The sequence below is a fragment of the Armigeres subalbatus genome, chromosome 1, assembly GCF_024139115.2.
Source record: "Armigeres subalbatus isolate Guangzhou_Male chromosome 1, GZ_Asu_2, whole genome shotgun sequence".
Lineage (NCBI taxonomy): Eukaryota > Metazoa > Arthropoda > Insecta > Diptera > Culicidae > Armigeres > Armigeres subalbatus.
The window spans coordinates 154,434,683-154,456,243 of NC_085139.1; the positions used below are offsets into that span (position 1 = coordinate 154,434,683).

The window sequence follows — 21,561 nt, forward strand, 5'->3', positions numbered from 1 at the left end:
TCTTTCAAGTCGGCCCTTTGCACCACCGGAGGTGTACAGGATCCATAAGTAAGTAAGTACTTCGTGAAAATTGTACCCCTCGTGTCAATCCCTGCCCTTCGTATTACTCCCTCCAAAGCGATGTTGAATAGCAGACACGAAAGACCATCACCTTGCCGTAACCCTCTACGGGTTTCGAAGGGACTCGAGAATGCCCCTGAAACTCGAACTACGCACATCACCCGATCCATCGTCGCCTTGATCAACCGTATCAGTTTATCCGGAAATCCGTTTTCGTGCATTAGTTGCCATAAATAAATGATGTGTGGGCACGTTGTATTCGCGGCATTTCTGCAATACCTGACGTATGGCGAACACCTGGTCTGTGGTAGAGCGTTCACCCATAAATCCCGCCTGGTACTGCCCCACGAACTCTCTTGCAATTGGTGTTAGTCGACGGCATAACATTTGGGAGAGTACCTTGTAGGCGGCGTTCAGTAATGTGATTGCGCGGTAGTTGCTACAATCCAGCTTATCGCCCTTTTTGTAGATGGGACACACGACACCTTCCATCCACTCCTGCGGCAGAACCTCATCCTCCCAAACCTTGGTAATCACCCAGTGCAGCGCTCTAGCCAGTGCTTCACGCCGTATTATCTTCTATGTCGTTCGTAATAGTTGTTTTTAAAGGCGGCTTATTGGGCCTGCGCAAACCTCCTGTCTCGTCGGAGGGCCGTCGTGTCAGGGCTGTTTAGCGTCCCACCTAACACCAGGACTTGGGCTTGTGCGCTTTGAGTGGCACACGGTCGCTTTAGCGGAGCCTACTTGCGGATACATGCAGCTTTTTATAGAGGTTTAACAGGGCCCACTGTCAAACCCCACCACATCCTAGGCAGGCGCCACAACTCGCAGATGGCATGGGGAGGGATCGTCAAGCCCTTGAACATAGTCCCTGCTGCCCTGCTGCTACTGCACGTGCTCAACGTATTTGACACATATTTTCAAAGATTATGCAAAATGGTCGTTATACCAAATCCCTCGAGGTACCCAATACATTATGCCAACTGGTTTTTATGTCAAATGACTGTTAGATACTCAACTCGTTATGCCAAATGTCGTTATGCCATATGGACGTCCTTTTTTTTCAGGCTAATCGATTCCAAATTTCGTGACAAGCCAGTTGTTGCGCTTGCCAGTCCATTATTCGTCCTACGATTTGATGGTCTTCACAAAATAATATTTCGCAGCATCCTCCTTAGCCTAGCGGTAACACGCGCGGCTATAAAGCAAAATCATGCTGACGGTGGCTGGGTTTGATCCCCGGTGCCGGACAAGGCATTTTTCGGATTGGAAATTGTCCCGATTATATCATCGTGTTAGCTATATGATATACGAATGCATAAATGGTACCTTGGCTTAGAATCCTCGCAGTTGATAACTGTGGAAGTGCTTAACACGTACGTCCCCAACCCCCATTTTACGACAAAACTCGAAATTCAAAACAACGCTGCTCAGCCAATTTCTAACGGATTTTCAAGCAATCTTCTAGAATCGATCACAAAATTCCTCTAGTTTTAGGAACCGAGGTTAATTTTTTTTGATATGGCCATGGTTGCGGAGATATTCCGGGGAGTACTGGGGTTACCTCCCTCCCGGAAAAAATGGTCACAAATGGTCAGATCGACTTCGAAATCCATCGTGCGACATGTCAAACTTCATGATTTTGCAAAACAAGTACACTGGAGTACATTTCAACGACTTTCGGTCGAATTGGCCACCCACCGGGTGCTTCCAGGGCATGGTTCCCTTGGGGAAGTGGCCAATATCCGTCCAATCTTGGAACCCATCTTGCGACATGTCAAACTTCATGATTTTGCAAAACAAGTACACTGGAGTACATTTCGGCGACATTCGATCAAATTGGCCACCCTCCGGGTACTTCCAGGACCTGGTTCCCTTGGGGAAGTGGCCAATATTCGTTCAATCTTGGAACCTATCTTGCGGTATGTCAAACTTCATGATTTTGCAAAACAAGTATACTGAAGTACATTTCGGCGATTTTCGATCGAATTGGCCACCCTCCGGGTACTGCCAGGGCCTTGTTCCCTTGGGGAAGTGGCCAATATTCGTCCAATCTTGGAACCCATCTTGCGACATGTCAAACTTCATGATTTTGCAAAACAAGTACACTGGAGTACATTTCGGCGACTTTCGATCGAATTGGCCACCCTCCGGGTGCTTCCAGTGCCTGGTTCCCTTGGGAAAGTGGCCAATATCCGTCCAATCTTGGAACCCATCTTGCGACATGTCAAACTTCATGATTTTGCAAAACAAGTACACTGGAGTACACTTCGGCGACATTCGATCAAATTGGCGACCCTCCGGGTGCTTCCAGGGCCTGGTTCCCTTGGGGAAGTGGCCAATATCCGTTTAATCTTGGAACCCAACTTGCGACATGTCAAACTTCATGATTTTGCAAAACAAGTATACTGAAGTCCATTTCGGTGATTTTCGATCGAATTGGCCACCTTCCGGGTACTTCCAGGTAGACCTGTGCGCTAATTGATATTTTACCGGCGGTGGCGTGATAGAGCATTTTCAGGCAGCGACGGCGGCGTCACGCCATTAGTGATCAGCGGTGGCGCGGATCGGCGTGAACCACTTCAAGCGCCAAAAAATCGGAGGAATTACTAGAAAAACTTCCGGAGGAAGTACTGGAGGAGCTGCCAGAAGAATTACTGGGGGAACTTCCGGAAGAATAAATGTAGGAACTTCTAGAGGAATTACTGGAGGAACTTTCGGAGGAATTCCTGGAGGAACTTCCGGAGGAATTCCTGGAGAAACTTCCGGAGAAATAACTGGAGGAACTTCTTGGAAGAACTTCCGGAGGAACTCCTGGAGGAACTTCGGAAGGAATTCCCGGAGGAACTTCCGGAGGAATTCCTGGAGGAACTTTCGGAGGAATTTCTTGAAGAACTTCTGGAGGAATTTCTGAAAGAACTTCCGGGGGAATTCCTGGAGGAACTTCCGGAGGAATTCCTGGAGGAACTTCCGGAGGAATTCCTGGAGGAACTTCCGGAGGAATTCCTGGAGGAATTTCCGGAGGAATTCCTGGAGGAACTTCCGGAAGAATTCCTGGAGGAACTTCCGGAGGAATTCCTGGAGGAACTTCCGGAGGAATTCCTGGAGGAACTTCCGGAGGAATTCCTGGAGGAATTCCTAAAGGAACTTCCAGACGAAATCCGGGAGGAGTATCTGGAAGAATTTCCCAGGGGCACTTATGTAGACGGATATTGGCCACTTCCCCAAGGGAACCAGGCCCTGGAAACACCCGGAGGGTGGCCAATTCGACCGAAAGTCGCCGAAATGTACTCCAGTGTACTTGTTTTGCCAAATCACGAAGTTAGACATGTCGCAAGATGGGTTCCAAGATTGGACGAAAATTGGCCACTTCCCCAAGGGAACCAGGCCCTGGAAGCACCCGGTGGGTGGCTAATTCGATCGAAAATTGCCGAAATGTACTCCAGTGTACTTGTTTTGCAAAATCATGAAGTTTGACATGTCGCAAGATGGATTTCGAAGCCGATCTGCACATGACCATTTTTTCCGGGAGGGAGGTAACCCCAGTACTCCCCGGAATATATCCGGAACCATGACCATTGCACAAAAATTGACCTCGGTTCCTAAAACTATAGGAATTTTGTGATCGGTTCCAGAAGATTGCTTGAAAATCCGTTAGAAGTTGGCTGAGCTGTGTTGTTTTGAGTTTTGAGTTTTGTCGTAAAATGAGGGTTGGGGACGTACGTGTTAATGAACACTAAGGTGTGGGGCGGCAATGTCACATTGGGTCATGTAATGTCAAGAAGAAGAAGAAGAAGAAGCAGAAGAAGAAGAAGAAGAAGAAGAATAGGAAGAGGAAAAAGAAGAAGAAGAAGAAGAAGAAGAGGAAAAAGAAGAAGAAGAGGAAAAAGAAGAAGAAGAAGAAAAAGAAGTGATTTGACGTTCAGATCAGGTTCAAGCTGTTGATGGAGATTTTTACTTGATTCTCTGTATGCAGATATGTTACATTTTGGCCTCTTTTGAGGAACCGGAACAACTGCTGCTTACTGCACTGCCAAATTCATTCCATGCTCTGCTTTCGTGCTGCGTGAAGAAGCTAGCCGCTTGCGGAATTCTTGTTCGTTGGAGATCACAATAAAAGATATTTTAGTTACTAGATAAAGATTGTCGCTTCTGTTCCCTTTGTTCTGCTGTCCGAAACATGTGTGGTACATACCTGTCAAATCGTATGGATTTTTCTTCTTTGACATTTAGCTCCCCTATCCTCGCCAGCAAAAGATGTTCCGGACAGCGACGACAGCGACAATCTTTATCTAGTAACTAAAATATCTTTTATCACAATGGACTGCAATTTTTGCTGCCCTCCAACGCGTTCCTATAAAAACCGGGAATTGTAATTATCATTTAATGTAAATTACATGTGTCAATTCGTGTCCCTTGTCATGAGTCGTTGTCGGTAAAGCTGTTACCGATCTTTTTTCTGTCGATTGCTCAAACAGTTTGTTACGATTTGTGAACAGTTTAGTTTGTTGGCCTAAGCTTAAGGTTTCTATCCACAGTGATGGGGCTGCCATCTCAGATATAGCTTACGGGGCATAGCATTTATTTTTCAGCCGCTGGATGCCAGAACAGACGCTTGCACGGACTGGGCTGAAGCGCATCGAATGGCATATGTTCGCTAGATTAGGGCTTGCTTACGTGTGTACATGCAGCTTTTTATAAAAAATCAACAGAGCCCACTGTCTAACCCCACCACATCCTAGAAAGCCCCGCCTACTAATTTTCCAATGAGTTTTCGTTAGCTGTTGTAGGTCGTAGCATGCCCGCTTGCACCATGGGGAAGGAGGTTTGAGGTTATGCCAATATAGATATAGAATCGACTTGTAGGGCAGATGAAGTTTGGGTAGGATTAGGATTCAGTCACTAGTGCCACGTTAGAAGAAGAATTATAATAATTTATTCAAACAATCCAAAAATTTACTTTAATTCTTTTGTTTTTGCTACAGTTAATATGGGGGCTTTGAGTTTGAAAACCAGAACATCATATAAGAGAACAAGTTTTAGTAGCTGATGACAAAAGTCTCAATCCACAATCTGGTTTGACTGAAACGGAATCCTCTAAAAACACAGATTAATCATCCGAGCGACAACGATGCTTTTCTAGCGATCATGAAAGATAGGAAAAAACGGTTCAGCAATTTTACATTTCTTTTTCTAAATTTTCATGTACTTAAACAATTATTGTACTGGGTTCCATATAGAATAAAAATAAAGCAAGACTAATGAAATTTGATTGGGCACCCATATACATATAATCAAGTCATATATACCCAAGAGATATTCATAATTTCGCAAAATTTGGGATGTGATATACACTTCGTCGCATTCTACGCAGATCGATAACGATATTGTCAATTTCTGGGTATACATTAATGCTCACAATTTTTCCGATAGGCTTGATTTTTTTGTGGATTTTTCCATGTGGTCAACTCAATGCTTCAATAAATCCTGTGGTCATAACCATCCACCGAAAACAAACCGCGTTAAAAGTCACCTATCTGTAGATAATATTTGGAGTGAACACATGTCTGTTCGGCACTAAAAGCCAAAAATGTAGGAATACACTCAATAATTTATGTATCGGATTCGCATACCAATATGAAAATTCCATTCTCTTGTCATCAATGCTTTGCACGTTTCCGACACAAGACCGGTATTCTTCATGCTAATCACACATTCACAGTCTACCTTTGATAAAGCGTAACGCGTCTGATTTTTCGTTGTCGCCTCTTCCTACTACATCGTACTGCTATGCGGCTGCCGGGTGGTTCCGCTGAAAACAGAGCGATTTACCATTTGTGGAGATTTACCGGACGAAGAAATTCAGCTTCAATGGACGCGTCGTGACTGCACGCCAAGGTCACGGTCACGATAACGGTGCGGCGATTGCTGATGAGTTGGACCGAACCGGTACAACGGCGACGACTAGCACAGACTCAACGAACGACATTGTGGACTCAACGGCGTCGACCGGCAGCTCGGACGAGAACAATAAGCTACTGTCCAAGTGGAACTGTGATGGGGAGATCCTGATGGATACGAATATAACAGTAGAGTGAGTCTTGTTATATATATTTTTTAATTATTCTATAAATTGAATAAACCGGATGATGCTGTTCTATCTTTCAGGTGCAATTGCCAGCTAATTAACGTGTTCCGACGAGGTATCAGTTGCAGTGATAGTAGTTGTAAGAAAAATGACCCAGGCGTATTGAACTGCTGCGGAGTTTGTAAATAATCCCTAACTAACTAACCCTAAGTCACACGTGATGCAAGACAAAATGTGCTCTAATAATTTTAAGATGATTTCCTGCTCTTTTGAGGTTACACTTTAAACAAACCCTGCCTGTGATTGGTATTAGAAAAGAAAAACTTAACTTATTAGACTTTTTATGTTAGCGTCGTCGTATGCCTGGACAAAAGTATTTTTTAAAACAGCGGAACATTCAAAGTACTACTCTCAATTCAAACATGTTTTAGGGTGTGTAATAATTAAGTATTTGAATTGGTATTCTACAATAACATCATCATTCGAGATGAATTCCAATATTTAATGCTCTTATGACATTCCAATATGGTAAATTCAACTGTATTGAACATTTACAACTGCTGATAGGCTTACCTTTTCCTACAAAGGTATCGTGTCCTACATTACCATTTAGGTATTAGAAGAATAGCATTTTTGCTTTCCATTCAAGATACTTGTGATGATAGTATATTTTGTTTAAGGATGCTTATTGAAAATTCGAGGAATTCAATTGGGGCGTTGGGAAACGACAAAGAAATGTCTTTAAATATACATAACTAATATGATGGGCTGAACAGTTGAAGTAGTTGTACGAACTAGTAATTGTACTCAATGAGTCGTACTTGTTAATCAAATGGTTAGATTGTAAATTCTAGGGATATAGTTTTATGATGTAGTTTACGTACTGAATGTTTAATAAATAAATTAAATTGTTTCTACGAGAAAAGTTGTTTTTTATATATCACAATTTCTTAGAAATTTGTTTGTCTTCCTCGAAACAATGCGTACTTTAGGTGATGGAAGAGTCCAACTTAGAGGATCACCATCCTGGATGGTTGCCATTTATCGCCCAACCTTTAGTTACGTTAGATTTTGGTCGACTTCTTTAATTTTATACTGAAGAATATGCTTCCATGAACCTAATCCATGTTTCGTTTCTGGGTAGACCTCCTGGCTGGTGATGGGTTACCGTTGCCTGCGTGGATGATTGGTTATGTTTGGTCTACTCATAGCCGAGGAGAGTATTACACTGGATCACCACCTCTTTATCCACCTCCGGCCACCTCTTTATCACCTGAGCTTAAAATTGCAACAAAGGCAGTTAATATGTTAAAGATCAATTGAACAGAACATTTTACGATGAATAAATATTATTAGAGGCAAGGCTCTCTCAAAGTGGCCGCGACTGCTTGTAACAGTATACTTCTCACAGGACGAATTATTTCAAATCTCGACCTCCGTGTGACCGATGCGCCACCTGTCAGTGGGACCCGAGCCTCTTGAGCTTTTTTATTTTATGCTTTCTGACGAGTTACCGTCGCAATCTCATACTATTATATTAAACTAGAGTAAGAACTAAAATTGTTAAAGCTCTACACTGCCAAAAATATCTATATAAGATATATGTGTGACCTAGGGTGGTTCAAAAAATCGATTTTGCTCCACAGTGCTTAACTGATTATTTACCATGTTCTGAGTGTCCTCTGAAAATTTGAGCTCATTTGGATTAAAACTGATTTAGCACAAGCCGTTTCAAGCTTGCATGCAAATTAGTATGGGGAAATTTATTTTTTCATTATACTGTTAATGACGTTCCCCCATTAAGGTCACTCCTGACAGAATCCAAGTTTCAAAGTGCTCGCGTTTTCGGGGGCACACCACTCGATACGGAAGCAACGCACAACTGTCATTTTTGTTTTTTCACGCATGCTGCGACGCAGCAAAGCTGAATCAACAATAATGACAGTTGTCCGCCGCCTCCGTATCGAGTGGTGTGCCCCTGAAAACGCAAGCACTTTGAAACTTGGATTCTGTCAGGAGTGACCTTAAGCGCAGGTTAAAAGAAAACCTACATAGCTAAAAGGAATGCTCAACAGCTTTCACTCAGTGAAAACCGCATCTTAATTAATCGTTCCAATAATTAGTAATCGAATTTAATCTATACCATGGTTTTCTGGAGCTAATTGCATAACTCCAGGGGCGTCTCGTGGACTTTTGCTACACCTGTTCTACCATGCTGATAAAAAATATTCATCAAGCTGAGTGGTTTCGAATGAAAGTTGTGCATTTAATCTAATATTACAACCTTTTCTTGAACAACTTAACCAAATATTAGAAAAAAAAACAATTTAAATAGAAAGGATTTACAAAACAATAAATAGCTTATTTATCTCTTTTGTTACAAAAATGTTTTAAATTTAGATGCACTTAAAATTTTAAACTCTCGCAAATCGTCTTAAATCTAACTTGGTAACAGTTGGCAATAACTGGATATTGCTCAGAATAGAGATCTTTCAAATCGGCTCATTCCACAATTCGGGGTACACGGGTCCCATCGCCGCTAATATTTAAACTCTCACATATTTTGTTGCTATAAAAAAAATGTTATTAATCATTATTAGTATAATAATTATAGTATATAATTAGTATATAATTATACAATTATTGTTTGATGCGACCCCAGATTGTGACGACCAATTAGTCAAATTTAGAAGCTGAAATGTGTTCCAGTTATTTAATTCTTCAAATTTAGTGAAAACTATACCTTTTTCTCTATGTTGATTGATTTTAAGTATTCTTTAAAAACCATTATTTAATGTCTCTTTTGAAAACGCAAACATTAATTTAATATTGTTCTTGATGCATTAATGCAATTGCATATTCATCAGGAGAAAAAAAAGAAAAACTTTTTCTAATCATCGAAGTATGAACGAAAGCGTACGCGGTGCGCCTTTCGGCAAAGCACAGCACAGTCGACACTACGATCGAGTCTAACCGAAGGTGCGTCGCGTCGTTGATTGTTCTCGCAGCGCGTCGAACGGGTTCGACTCCTGCTGCGCGCATAGCAGAACTTGCATCTAAACGTGCTTGCTTCCCATGCGAAAGAGTATGATGTGAGGAAACGGAGAAAGCTGGCAACGCTCACGCTGGTTCTTTGCGCGCGGAGAACGAGTGAGCATACCAAGGAGGAAATTATTTCAAATCATTTGTCATGGCGCAAAACATAAAATTTGTCTTTTGGCAGCGCTGCTGTTGGTTCTTCATTATGGATCGTACGACTGGCAAAAGCTTTCTTTGTGATGGGGTGTGGTGTGTCGGGGAAACACACATTTAGCTGCAAATTGACTGTACGCCAAGCATGTGGCGTTAACTTGATCTGCCTACGAAATATTTTGTTTCTTTAGATGTTTAGATGTTAAAATCATTGGAAATATTACGTGAAACTTTGTTTAAAAAATTTACTGAGTAAATTATTTGCCCTAATAATTAATTACCAAGAGTCAAGACATTAATTTCCTACTTCTGACCTACAAATGGTTACCTGTTCCATGAACAGGTAGAACGTATGGACGAGTCGCCTCTGCATAACTCATCAACAGGCAACATTGCTGCTCGTGGCGCGAAGGATAGCACATACAAATTCAAGCTACTATGTTGCACTGCACATTCCAGTGATGCCCTCAAAGAAATTTAAAGATCATGACTAAAAATTCGCAACCTGTCTTAAAATCGATTACTAATTATTGGGGCGATTAATCAACATGCGATTTTCGTTGGGCGAAAGCTGTTGAGTATTCTTTTTAGCTATGTAGGTTTTCTTTTAACCTGCGCTTAATAGGGGAACGTCATTAACAGTATAATGAAAAAAATAAATTTCCCCATACTAATTTGCATGCAAACTTGAAACGGCTTGTGCTAAATCAGTTTTAATCCAAATGAGCTCAAATTTTCAGAGGACACTCAGAACATGGTAAATAATCAGATAAGCACTGTGGAGCAAAATTGATTTTTTGAACCAACCTAGTGTGGCCGTTATAAATGTTTGCAATAGCTCCACCCTAATATAATCGATATAGAACCACACATAAATTAAATAATTGCTAATTCGAGACCACACATAAAGTTTATTTGGATATATATTTTATTATAGTAGTTCACATGAAGAATGGTTATGTGTGCGCTGATATACATCATAAGTTAAATCTATGGATTTTTGCCAATAAATATGTGTGGATTTTTAGTAGTGTAGGAGCACAGTACCCGTTGGAAAGTTGACGTCAACGTAGCTAGGCCAGGCATGAATGAATCATTCGAATATACTAGTTTCAATGAACAATGATTTTTTTTATCAATCGAGTTGATGATTCTTTATTGAAATGATCTGAATCGGTTTCGTATTAGTTTTTTCGCTTTTATTTGGTTAGCACCTCCTCCCATTAGGGGTTTGAATGAAAGATATTTTAGTTACTATATACAGATTGTCGCTTCGGTTCCCTTTGTTCTGCTGTCCGGAACATGTTGGGTACCAAGCTGTCAAATCGTATGGATTTTCCTTCTTTGACATTTAGCTCCCCTATCCTCACCAGCAAAAGATGTTCCGGACAGCGACGACAGCGACAATCTTTATCTGGTAACTAAAATATCTTTTGTTTGACTTCATTGCATGAAGAATTTTGGGATGGTTTGTCGCATGTTTGGAATCGCTAAAATGAGATTGGATGTTTGAAACTCTTATCAACCCGCCCGAGTTTGAGTCTCAGCCGCGCAATTGAAAAACGCCTCAGCAGCCTATTCCCTTGAAGAGTGGCGCTAAAGCTGCTGTTGGCCGAGAGGACAAACACATTCGTTACATGCTCACAAAGAGGTGCGGCTCAAACAGCGTATGTCCTAACATTCAGCGGTTAAAAAAGAACTGCTTCTCTCGGAGGATGGGAACCGAATCTTCAATATTGTTCAAGAAATCGAACTGAAAGATTAAGAACTATGCTCAGAGTCGATAATGTTTCCCACCCTAACATCCTAGACCTAGAATCGAACATGCCATCTTCGGATTGCAAATAAAGACCCTACTTCTACTCAGTTAATCCAACCATTGAACACATTGTCTACTAATATCTATCTAGCTCAACTTTGACGAATATAAACTACCGTCGGGCGTTTACTGTTATATTCCGGTATTCGAGGGAGCAACGCTCCTCGGCACCGATGAGCTGGTTTCTTGCTTAGCGGTTTCACAGATACAGGTGGCACTCGTCAATCAAGAATATATTAATAAGAGAATAGTCACTGTCAGATTCAGAACGCGATTTAAGAACCTTACGATAATCGAATGTGCGCCGACCAATGCTGCCGAGCTACCGAACAAGGAGAATTTGTACAGAATGGTATAACATCTAGGAATTTCCATGATTCAATAATACAAAACAATTTCCATTTTGTTTTTTTTTTATTGTTATAGTAAAATATCACTTAAAATTTACAAATAATTAATGTAGTGTTTTCAATAACCTGTGTCTACTTGGTTCATACAACACATACCGATCAATTTACATGATTTTTTGCCAAGATTAATGCAGTCGTTTTTATTCATGCTTCAGTTATTACAATTACGAAATAAACTGTTTCCTTCTAAGGGTAGTTGCAGCTTCTTTCTTCTATTAGAAATAAAGACCAATGATATACAAATACAGCTATCATACGCTTCTGCTTATTGTTTCAATTCAATGACCGAACATAAAACGTCGTGTTCTTCATACTTGTTATGGATCCGGAAAAATGCAATCAACCATTTTATAAAATAAATTGGTAGAAAATGTTGTTTACAGGAAATACAAACCGACTAATGTGTGTTGTAAATAATTGCGGCTGATTGGTGTCCCTTCTTTCGATACTAGTAGCAGCACATCATTTCTTCGCCAGTTCATTGGATAGCCAATCTAGACCTTCGTATAATCCGTGGCCTTGGGTGGCGCAGGTTGCTTGGATGTACCACTGCGGAGTAGAATAGAGAACAGTTTGTTTAGTCGCGTAATCCGAAATATTGTGATAAACACATCCCCTAACTACGTTTAATTTAATTTCTTGGCGGATTACCACCGACACTAACTTATGTTGAGCAGCTTTTTCTATAATGTATCAATTAATATTGAAGATGTTAAATACTGTTTTGAAGATGTTTTATGTGAAAGATAGCGGAGTATTAAAAGGATTATACATGATGTCGGCTATCAACCGAAAGATCGCAGCGAACGAAGCTTTACAATTTTGACAGACGAGAAAAACGTTGCTAGAAGCCGGATATTGATGTCAGGCAAGAACAGCTGAAAAACAAATCCACCGCAGGAAGAAAAAAAAAGATAATATGAATAACAAATGATTACATACTGAGGCTCAGGAAATATTGGAGCAGAACGATATGCGGAAGTTTTATTAGACTGTCAATGGCGTGCGGACTGAGACTGTCAATGGCGTCCCGTCATGTACAACGACCAAGAAGGGAATTTGCTGACAGACAAAATCGAAGTGGCTGCCAAGTTGAAGAAACATTTCGGGATTTTGTGGAACGGTGCATCAGTGAACACAGTGAACATTAGCAATGATGGACAATCTGTGGAGCCGCATACATTTAGGGTGACCATATGGAATTTTTCCAAAGGAGGGCAATGCACCTGAATCGTAGCGTATTCACCCGAATTTTGACATTTGGTCAAAAAGGAGGACATAAAAAAACTTCGACTATTTTTAAATTTTAATATGATTAAGAATATTATTTATGTTAGTTTTTGTAACTTGAGGCAAATATGACATATTCTACTACATCATTAACATTACATCTCCAGATGGTACATTTCCGACTCTCATCATAGTCTACATAAATCTACGATTGTAAGAACTATAAGTGTTATGTCTTGTCTCGCGTCGCGTTTCTTATGAGTGTCGTGTCGTTCTTACGTTAAGCACAAACCATAAAAATTGTTGCTACATAAAGTACTTTCCAATTATAAATCGCAAGCACCATTTTTCATAAAGGGAAGATTTTAGCTTCAACTAATTTTAAAATCAACAGTGAACAAATGTTGAATATCATTATGCTGGCATTTTCGGCAATATTCCACAGAATTTTATTAAGAAAAGCGAACACGTGAGCACATTTTTTACTTTGGAGGTCTTTATGGCACATTAAATAAAATATTTTATTAGATCTAGCTAGCGCAAGAATACAACTTTCATATAAGCACTTGATATTCATATTTTATTGATTATAACTATCAATACTGAATTATTTTAATCTGCAGAAATTGGTCTCAAATACCGATTCAAATTCCGAACACCACCTTAAAAGCACTAAAATTCAAAAATTCAGCGTTATTCCGGTATTGCACAATTTTAATGTTTCCGATCAGTATCCCTGTCGAGAAAATTCGTTTATTCATGCAAAAAAGAAGTGTTTCAGATAAATCTTCATATAATGAGTGTTTAGCATATGAGTCTGTTTGGGATTAGGTAAAAACGGTATTAGGAACGAACACAAGATGCTTAGTATCTGTGAAGCTTCTTTCTTCAATGCCATTGAGAATCACAATTTAAGGCATGTGAATGAGAATGATAGGGAAGGAGGTTCCGGAGGTCCGTTAACTGTATGACCGGTCTACAAAGTTCTCAACTAAAGAAATTTTAAACTGTTAGGATTTAGACTAAAGAAACTGAAAGCTGCTTTGATTAGTTCAGATTTCCATTCCATTCTAGGCATAGCATAGCGGCTGCTCTTTGCGTCACATTTTCAAAAAACGTACCGTGCGATGCGTTCAAAAGGCAATTCTATAGATGAGAAGTATAGTTGCATTTTTTTTCTAAACCATTTCTCACATTTCCGACTCTTTTTAATATCGTTCATACCTGCATTACTGTAACTTACGGATTTATTTTTCGATATGTACATTGAATTTATTCGAAAACTTTTTGGAAAATATTTCTGATTAGAGAGCCAAAAAAACACAAACGTGTGTAACGTTTTTCGGTGAATGGATCTCTGTTACAGGGCTGGTAGCGATGAATGCCGTTCAAAATAGTGACTTTAGGGACCAACGATGACAAAAAAGTGACCAAATAGTGACTTTTCAGATGCAGAAAAAGTGACTAAATAATGACTTTTGTATGAAGTTTTGAACCGGGTATAGAACTATAAGTTGCATTAGCATTGTTACGGTATAATTCGTAGATTGCAAACTAGTGTGTTATTTTTGAAATCCTTATGTAGAATGTTATCAGAAATCAAGAAAAGGCAAAATCAATAAAAGCATTATGATTACTGCTACTGGCCACGCCCATCTTCATCGTAAGAAGGGAGAGAACGGAAGCAAGAGGCCAGCGTCTGCGACACTCTCATGAGTACCAGGGAGTTAGATATTGAGGATGATATTCGTTGGATCAGCCAGAAGCTAGCAATGTGACCATGGTACCTCATATTAAGTAACACACCACGAGAATATCTACCCGGCGTCACGGGAACGGGTAGAAAGTTACAATTTTTATCACAAAATTATGTGGATGATTACAACAACATTTGTTGTTTAATATGAGCTCAAAGTTACAGCTAAAGAATTATATAAATTTATTTAATTGATTCCTAGACTATTTGGACTCACAAAGCTTATACATAATTGGTATGACCATTTGTTTGAGAAAAATACAAATAATTAAATTAATGAAGAAATTTTTAAAATACGATTTTACATGTTATTGAACTATGGTTTAATAACAAATTTAAATGAAGTTTTTGACGCGGCATTCTGAGGAAAATTTTGAAAATCCAATAAAGCTCTGTCCAGTTAGAATCCGGAATTGTTTATCGTATTGTAGCGGTATAAAGTGACCGCCCCAAGAATTATTTTACAGCGGTATGTCTACCTAGGCACCCACTTTCTGTGGTATAAATTTCATGGTTTTTCGTACAGCGAGTCGAAAATTTTGTATGTCAATCCGTTACCTAGATACAGATGTTTTATTATTCCGGATTCTAAATGGACGTAGCCTTAAAACCAATTAGAAATCCAAAAATTCTAATAAACTTTAATTTCTAAATGGCAGACTTAAGTATTAAAGTTAATTAAAAATGAGTAGCCAAATAATCTAGAGTTGAAAGATCTTTTAAATCTAATTTTGTTTTAGATTTAAAAAATCCGGCCAATTCATTCACCTTCTCACTAGTTTTTTGAGTATCTGGGTATGGAAGCATGGGATTTGCTCTCCAACCTCAATGTACGCAGTCCGAGAGCTCTTCTATTTTAAATGGTCGATAACGGCGCTGGCCACGTCCTCACGGTTTATCAAGGATGGGAAGGAATTGATGATGCAGTCACTCGCCCACTGAAGCCGATAACCTCTGGACTCGCCACGAGTTCATGCGGAATTTTATTGAAATCTAGGGATTTTCATGGCATAGGTTCGTCTTAATTAACGGGTTGTTGCTAATGTGGTAGTGATGAAAAGGTGGTATATGTAAACTGGACGCCAGAAACGAGCTTCGTCGCTCAGATATCGATCCGCCAGAAATAGTCAAGATGTAAGCACAGACAAACAGACATAACACTCGCCGAATTTCCATCGTTTACTGATTTACTAGTCAATTCAAATAATCATTAGTTGGCCAATCGGACACTAGTGGCGCGCGCATCGGATTTGTTCGAGTTTGACATTTGCTCACTACCGCCATCTGGTTCGTGATTTGCCCAACTAACTGAAATCAACAGATGTCGTTAGTGTTTAAATGACGATGAATTTGATGAGTAAATGTTCAATGTGTTATGTATGTTTGTCTGTGATGTAAGGTAGTAGTTAGAAATGGAACTCGCCTTGGAATGAACCCACGACCTTCTGCGTAAGAGGCAGAAGTGGTAGATGACCACCATATGACCACCAAGCCCGTTAACACATTTGATTTGGTTGATCATAATAGGTACAAATGATTTCTGTTTTGAACTTGAAGCCTGTTGTAAGGCAATGCAAAAATAGTGACTTTAGTGACCATTTTCCGAAAAATAGTGACTTTAGTGACTTTTTGATGCAAATAGTGACTTTTTAGTGACTAGACTCAAAATAGTGACCAAGTCACTAAAAAGTGACTCGCTACCAGGCCTGCTGTTATAATATTTTTTCTTCAGAAAAGGTTATTCATGCAACCGTTTTCTCAAAATATCTAAAAAAGGAGGACATTTCAGCGCAAAAGGAGGACATCTGATTTTCAATGAAAAAGTCCTCCTTTAGGATACCATATGGTCACCCTACATACATTAGAAGAGGGTAAATAAGCCATCTAAGAGTTGAAAAACAGAAAAGTTTACCCTGAGACAAAATCTCGATAAATTCCGAGAGGACAACTTGCAGACACATCATCTGTTTATTGATTTAAAAGCAGCGTATGATTCAGTGAAACGAAATGAATTACTGCAAATTAAGCTAGAACATGGTTTTCCGGCGAAACTAACACTTTTTAATTTCGTTTAACATTGGACGGATCGAAATCAAGTGTAAGGGTTGCGGATGACATTTCGACATCGTTTGTAACTTTGGATGAATTGAAGCAAAGCGATGCACTCTTGAATTTACTGTTCAATACAAGGAGTGATTAGGATAGCTGGTGTTCAAAGAAACGTTACCACAACATCGCATTTGCTCCTGGGCTTTGCGGACGATACTGATATTATCGGGATTGGCCATCGTGCTGTAGAAGAGGCTTTTGTGCCTTTTAAGAGGAATACAGCGAGGATTGGACTAACGATCAATACCAACAAAACGAAGTAAATGGTTGCTGGCAATCTACGTAGTATATGAGTGGTGATGGTAGTGAAGTGGTACTGGATGGTGAAAAATTTGAAGTTATAGAATAATTTGTGCACCTTGGAACTCTATAGTGACGTGCGATGATGTTACCTGCAACGGGTAAAGGCGTATTGCAACTGAGAATAGGGCTTATTACAAACTTCATAGCCAGCTTAAGTCCTGTAGTCTACGAACGAAGACGAGGTTTGCTCTTTATACTGTATACTACTGCCCACGGATCTGGCAACATCAACACTGCCGTGAATCGCATATATGTCCCATATGAATAGGAAACCCAGCAAATATGGGACAGATGTGCGATTCACGGCAGAACAGGTTGTGCGAGAAAATCCATGAAGTTTTGACCAGAACAGCGCAGGAAGTGTTGACACTTAATTATGCACTGCCCAGCGACGCCAACATAATTGTTGATGTGATGAGGAGTGCCTGCGAGTGACGGACGAGAAAAAATGCTGCCAGGAGTCGGATGCTAGTGGGTAGTACCCGTTGCAATAGAGAACGATACAGCCATGCGTTAGCTCCGGTCGACTTTGTTGCTCTGACGAGTTCATTCGGCCTTTTGTGGTTTTGGCATTTTGTGCATTCGCCCTTTTTTGCTCTCGGCTTATTGTGATTCGGGCTTTTGTACCCAGCGAAACTGATTAGGCTGATACGTGCAACGCTAGACGGCTCGAAATCAAGTATTCGTGTTGCAGACGAAGTGTGATGGGTGATGACCTTTCGAATTTATTGTTCAACATTGCACTCAAGGGTGCGATTAGGATATCAGGCGTGCAGAGGAACGGCGATATGATCACACGGTCGCATATGATCCTGGACTTTGCGAACGACATTGACCGCATTGGAATCGATCGCAGGGCAATAGTGGATGCTTCAACCATTAACTCTATCAAGACAAAGTACGTGGCTGCGGGTAGAAATAGAGGTAGACCTACCTGAGGTAGTGCTTTATAGGGATGTGTTTGGAGTTGTTGAAGGGTTTGTTTATCTTATCTTACATTTGTTCTGACAATGATGATTCCCGTGAAATGAAAATATACCGCTGCTGCCAATAGGGCCTTCTACGGATTACGTAACCAGTTTTTAGATCCCGCAACATGCAGACGGAAACGAAATTGTTCTGTATAAAACTTCGATTCTACCAGTGGCCCTTGACTGACGTGGACGTAAAAAAGAGGGGGACCGGAAAACTTTCGGGGTTTTCGAGCGAAAAGTACTGCGTACAATAATCGGAGGGACACTAGAAAATGGTGTATAGGGCAGACACATGAATCACGAGCTTATCAAGTGTAGGTACACAGAAGAAACTATTGTGAATCGTATAAAAAACGGCAAACTTCAGTGGGCCGGTCACAGTGCGAATGACGGAAGAAGAATAGTTTTTCGTATTCTTCAAAAAACCGGATAGAGACATAATTAATATTAATGTTGTCAAGCTCGGGGCCCTCCTTAGCCGTGCGGTAAGACGCGCGGCTACAAAGCAAGACCATGCTGAGGGTGGCTGGGTTCGATTCCCGGTGCCGGTTTAGGCAATTTTCGGATTGGAAATTGTCTCGACTTCCCTGGGCATAAAAGTATCATCGTGTTAGCCTCATGATATACGAATGCAAAAATGGTAACCTGGCTTAGAAACCTCGCAGTTAATAACTGTGGAAGTGCTTAATGAACACTAAGCTGCGAGGCGGCTCTGTCCAAGATGTAATGCCAATAAGAAGAAGAAGATTGTCAAGCTTGTATAACACGGTATACCTACGACACGTTGTTCGTATGCGGGAAGAGTGTCAAGCGAAGAAAATATTCAGCAGAAGATCCGAAAGAAACCGGCGGCTTCGTTATAGGCCACGTATTGTCTATCCGGAACAAAGTTAGAACGCTTTTTATACCGAAGTTGGATTTTCCTCCAGATACAGGCAACTTTCCCAACTTCGGAAGTAGTGCGCTGGATTCGCCTAAAGATGCGCTAAACAACGCATCAATTAGTTTGACAAATAAAACTTCGGAAGAAAATTCGGTTCGGAAGTCCCGACTTCCGAATTCTAAGTTGGTACTACGCCTACGGCTCAGGAACGGGTCCACCTATACATTCGGCGTAGTCTCATTGAGAGGGAGTTTTTTAAATACGCCACCTAAATATGTTTCAGATTACAAAAAGAAACATGAAAAAACATGCTCGAAAATACAATCATCAACTTTCAAAAGGTAACATTTCATTGAAATATCTTTTACTTGGTTTAAGCATTGTTATTGAAAATGGCTAAATTTCGAATGATTCTCATTGAAAATTTACCGAATCGCATAATGGGCTCAAAACTCGGACCAAAAATCTAATTTTCATAAACAGTGCTTACGCACAACATTATGTGGTACAACAAAATTCACTGATCGCGTGTTATTTTGCACTTACGTGTCTATTTCTAAGCTGATTTAGATGCAACTTGTCAGTCAACTCGGCGGCGGTCATTGCGTTCGGCAGATCTTGTTTGTTGGCAAACACCAGCAGGACGGCATCTCGCAGTTCATCCTCCTGCAGCATACTTTGTAGTTCTTTTTCGGCCTCCACAATTCGCTCCCGATCGTTGGAGTCCACCACGAATATCAGTCCTTGCGTGTTCTGGAAGTAGTGGCGCCAGAGTGGACGAATTTTATCCTGACCGCCGACGTCCCATACGGTGAAACAGATGTTTTTGTACTCAACCGTTTCGACATTGAAACCAATTGTCGGAATTGTCGTCACGATCTCGCCCAGCTTCAACTTGTACAAAATTGTAGTTTTTCCGGCAGCATCTAAACCAACTGGATAAGAGAATAAAATGATTATTGTTAAGTTATATCATACATAATTTAAATTACATTATTAACTCAACTGTTCAATTTTGTTTTTAAAGGTTTTTCAAAATAATCTAAATATGATGCATATTAAAATATAAAAAAAATATTTTTGAATTTCTCGTAGACTGCTGTCTTACGCATAGTCCCATGCTTGCTGGAAAGGGCAATTAGGCTAATAAATAACGGAAAGGCTTTTTTGATAGAGGCCGCAAATCCTTAGTGTTATATGTATAACAATCGAATCAGGTCGACGAATTAGATGACCTCTGTCTGTGTGTATGTATATCAAGGCCTTATGATGAACGAATGCAAAAAATGTTAACTTGGTTCATAAACCTCGCAGTTAATAATTGTGTTAGGGATCAATGAACACTAAGCTGCGTGGCGGAAATGTCCCAGTGGGGGATGTAATGCCAACAAAAACATAATGAATTCTGTCATTCAGAGAAAAAGTAGAATCAGGAAAATAAAATATGGGATGTGACATTAAAATAAGTTTTGAAACTTTTAGGACAATGCAACGATTTTAAGCGCGACGTTAGGGGCGGTACACTAATTACGTAAGGGATTTTCTGGGTTCAACACCAACCCCCTTTTAAAAATCTTCTAGAGTACAGACACATTAGTTAGACTGTTGATAACAAAGATTTCTTTTATTGAAATCTCATTTAGTAAATTGAAGAATATTTTTATTTACATTAGTTACATCTTTCTACGTTGAATTGCTACGTTTCTTCATGATAGCGTTTTTTTTTGTTCTTCTAGCGTCTGGTATGGGATTTAACGATTGGGAACTGCTGGTCTATGCCTCCATGCTAGTTACAAATTCCTATTAAACGAGTAAACTACGAAATTGTGGCGATTGGTTACTTTTCAAAAATTCTAGAGCAATATGATACTCAGCAATTAGACTGATAACATTGATAAACTATTAATTAAACGATGAATCAGGACATACAAAAAAGATGGCTTGTGACGTCACCGCTCTAGATTATCTTAAGTTTTATCGTCTGATAATGCCCTTCTATGCAATGTCTGTATATCTACGAAAAGCGGGAGACTTACCCATCAAAATTCTCATTTGCTTTTTGCCAAAAAGCCTGGTTAAAACACTAGAAATAGTTAAACCCATATTCTCTGCGGAGTTTCCACTTGTGCTTACGAATCAGTGAAACGAGTTGGACTTGACAACTAATCAAAAAACACACACAGTCACGCACGCAAAGCATCGATCGTTTGATGACAGAAGACAGCGCAACGTTTTCAAAAACGGCAAGATGCGTAAGCGTTTGTGCACGAAAAAATAAAACTGCCTATATAGGCGATCTTGGTTATAGGGTTGCTAGTTAATAGTAATCTCATGTTTACCTGGGAGCTGCGGACTCGATCGAATCGAATTTTCAAGATATTTTGCTTGAAACTCGCAAATTTCCTCCCATTGTTCACTGTACACGTTACGATTTTCTCACGTTGAATTACCATTATGTTTATCTTTACAAAATTAATTACAAAGATTTCGTCAATTTACCGCATCGTATATATGAACGTGTCGAATGTCAAATTAATTCATACCCTACAGTAGGGTGGCTCAAATTAGTGTGGAAAAAACTTTGTTCAATTTTTTTGATGAGCCGGCCTCTTATTTGGTTCTATTTGTTGCTCTGATGCTCTGGACAAAATTTCAGCCAAATCGGTCAACGTTTGGGCAGTGCTAAACTCGTTGGAAGTTTATATGGAAAAATGTATGTAGAAACATCCAAAAACAG

At 40.0% G+C, this 21,561-nt stretch overlaps 2 protein-coding genes across 12 annotated transcripts in view; one reads left to right on the forward strand and one right to left on the reverse strand.

Moving 5' to 3' along the window:
• LOC134205326 (ceramide kinase) overlaps positions 1-7,073 on the forward strand; it is a 55,786-nt gene extending 48,713 nt beyond the window's left edge. For 9 of the 10 annotated variants that reach the window (XM_062680486.1, XM_062680482.1, XM_062680484.1 and 6 more), the window contains 2 exons: positions 5,883-6,154; positions 6,229-7,073. In XM_062680486.1, the coding sequence (XP_062536470.1) occupies positions 5,883-6,154; positions 6,229-6,337 (381 nt within the window). In that variant the 3' untranslated portion in view covers positions 6,338-7,073. Of the gene's footprint in view, positions 1-5,782; positions 6,155-6,228 lie in introns of those variants that run through there. The other variant, XM_062680492.1, reaches the window with a different exon arrangement.
• A 4,489-nt stretch (positions 7,074-11,562) lies between these two features.
• Positions 11,563-21,019, reverse strand: LOC134205325 (ADP-ribosylation factor 2). Of its 2 annotated transcripts, XR_009978114.1 has the most exons (4): positions 20,861-21,019; positions 19,371-19,759; positions 11,964-12,118; positions 11,563-11,882 (listed from the first exon to the last, which is right to left on the reverse strand). XR_009978114.1 is itself a non-coding variant. In XM_062680481.1 (3 exons), exons 1-3 carry the CDS (start codon positions 20,925-20,927, stop codon positions 12,032-12,034), a joined length of 543 nt encoding a protein of 180 aa, XP_062536465.1. In that variant the 5' UTR covers positions 20,928-21,019; the 3' UTR covers positions 11,563-12,031. The 2 variants fall into 2 exon arrangements, 1 of the variants encoding a protein (XP_062536465.1); XM_062680481.1 differs by having other exon boundaries at positions 11,563-12,118.
• Positions 21,020-21,561: the final 542 nt, after the last annotated feature.

Excerpts from the sequence above, each read along its gene's own strand:
- LOC134205325 (XM_062680481.1), bottom strand. The coding sequence starts at position 20,927 with ATGGGTTTAACTATTTCTAGTGTTTTAACCAGGCTTTTTGGCAAAAAG. Across the intron at positions 19,760-20,860 it reads GCAAATGAGAATTTTGATGG|TTGGTTTAGATGCTGCCGGA; the intron begins GTAAGTCTCCCG and ends TCTCTTATCCAG. Across the intron at positions 12,119-19,370 it reads ATCAGCTTAGAAATAGACAC|TGGTACATCCAAGCAACCTG; the intron begins GTAAGTGCAAAA and ends TCTACTCCGCAG.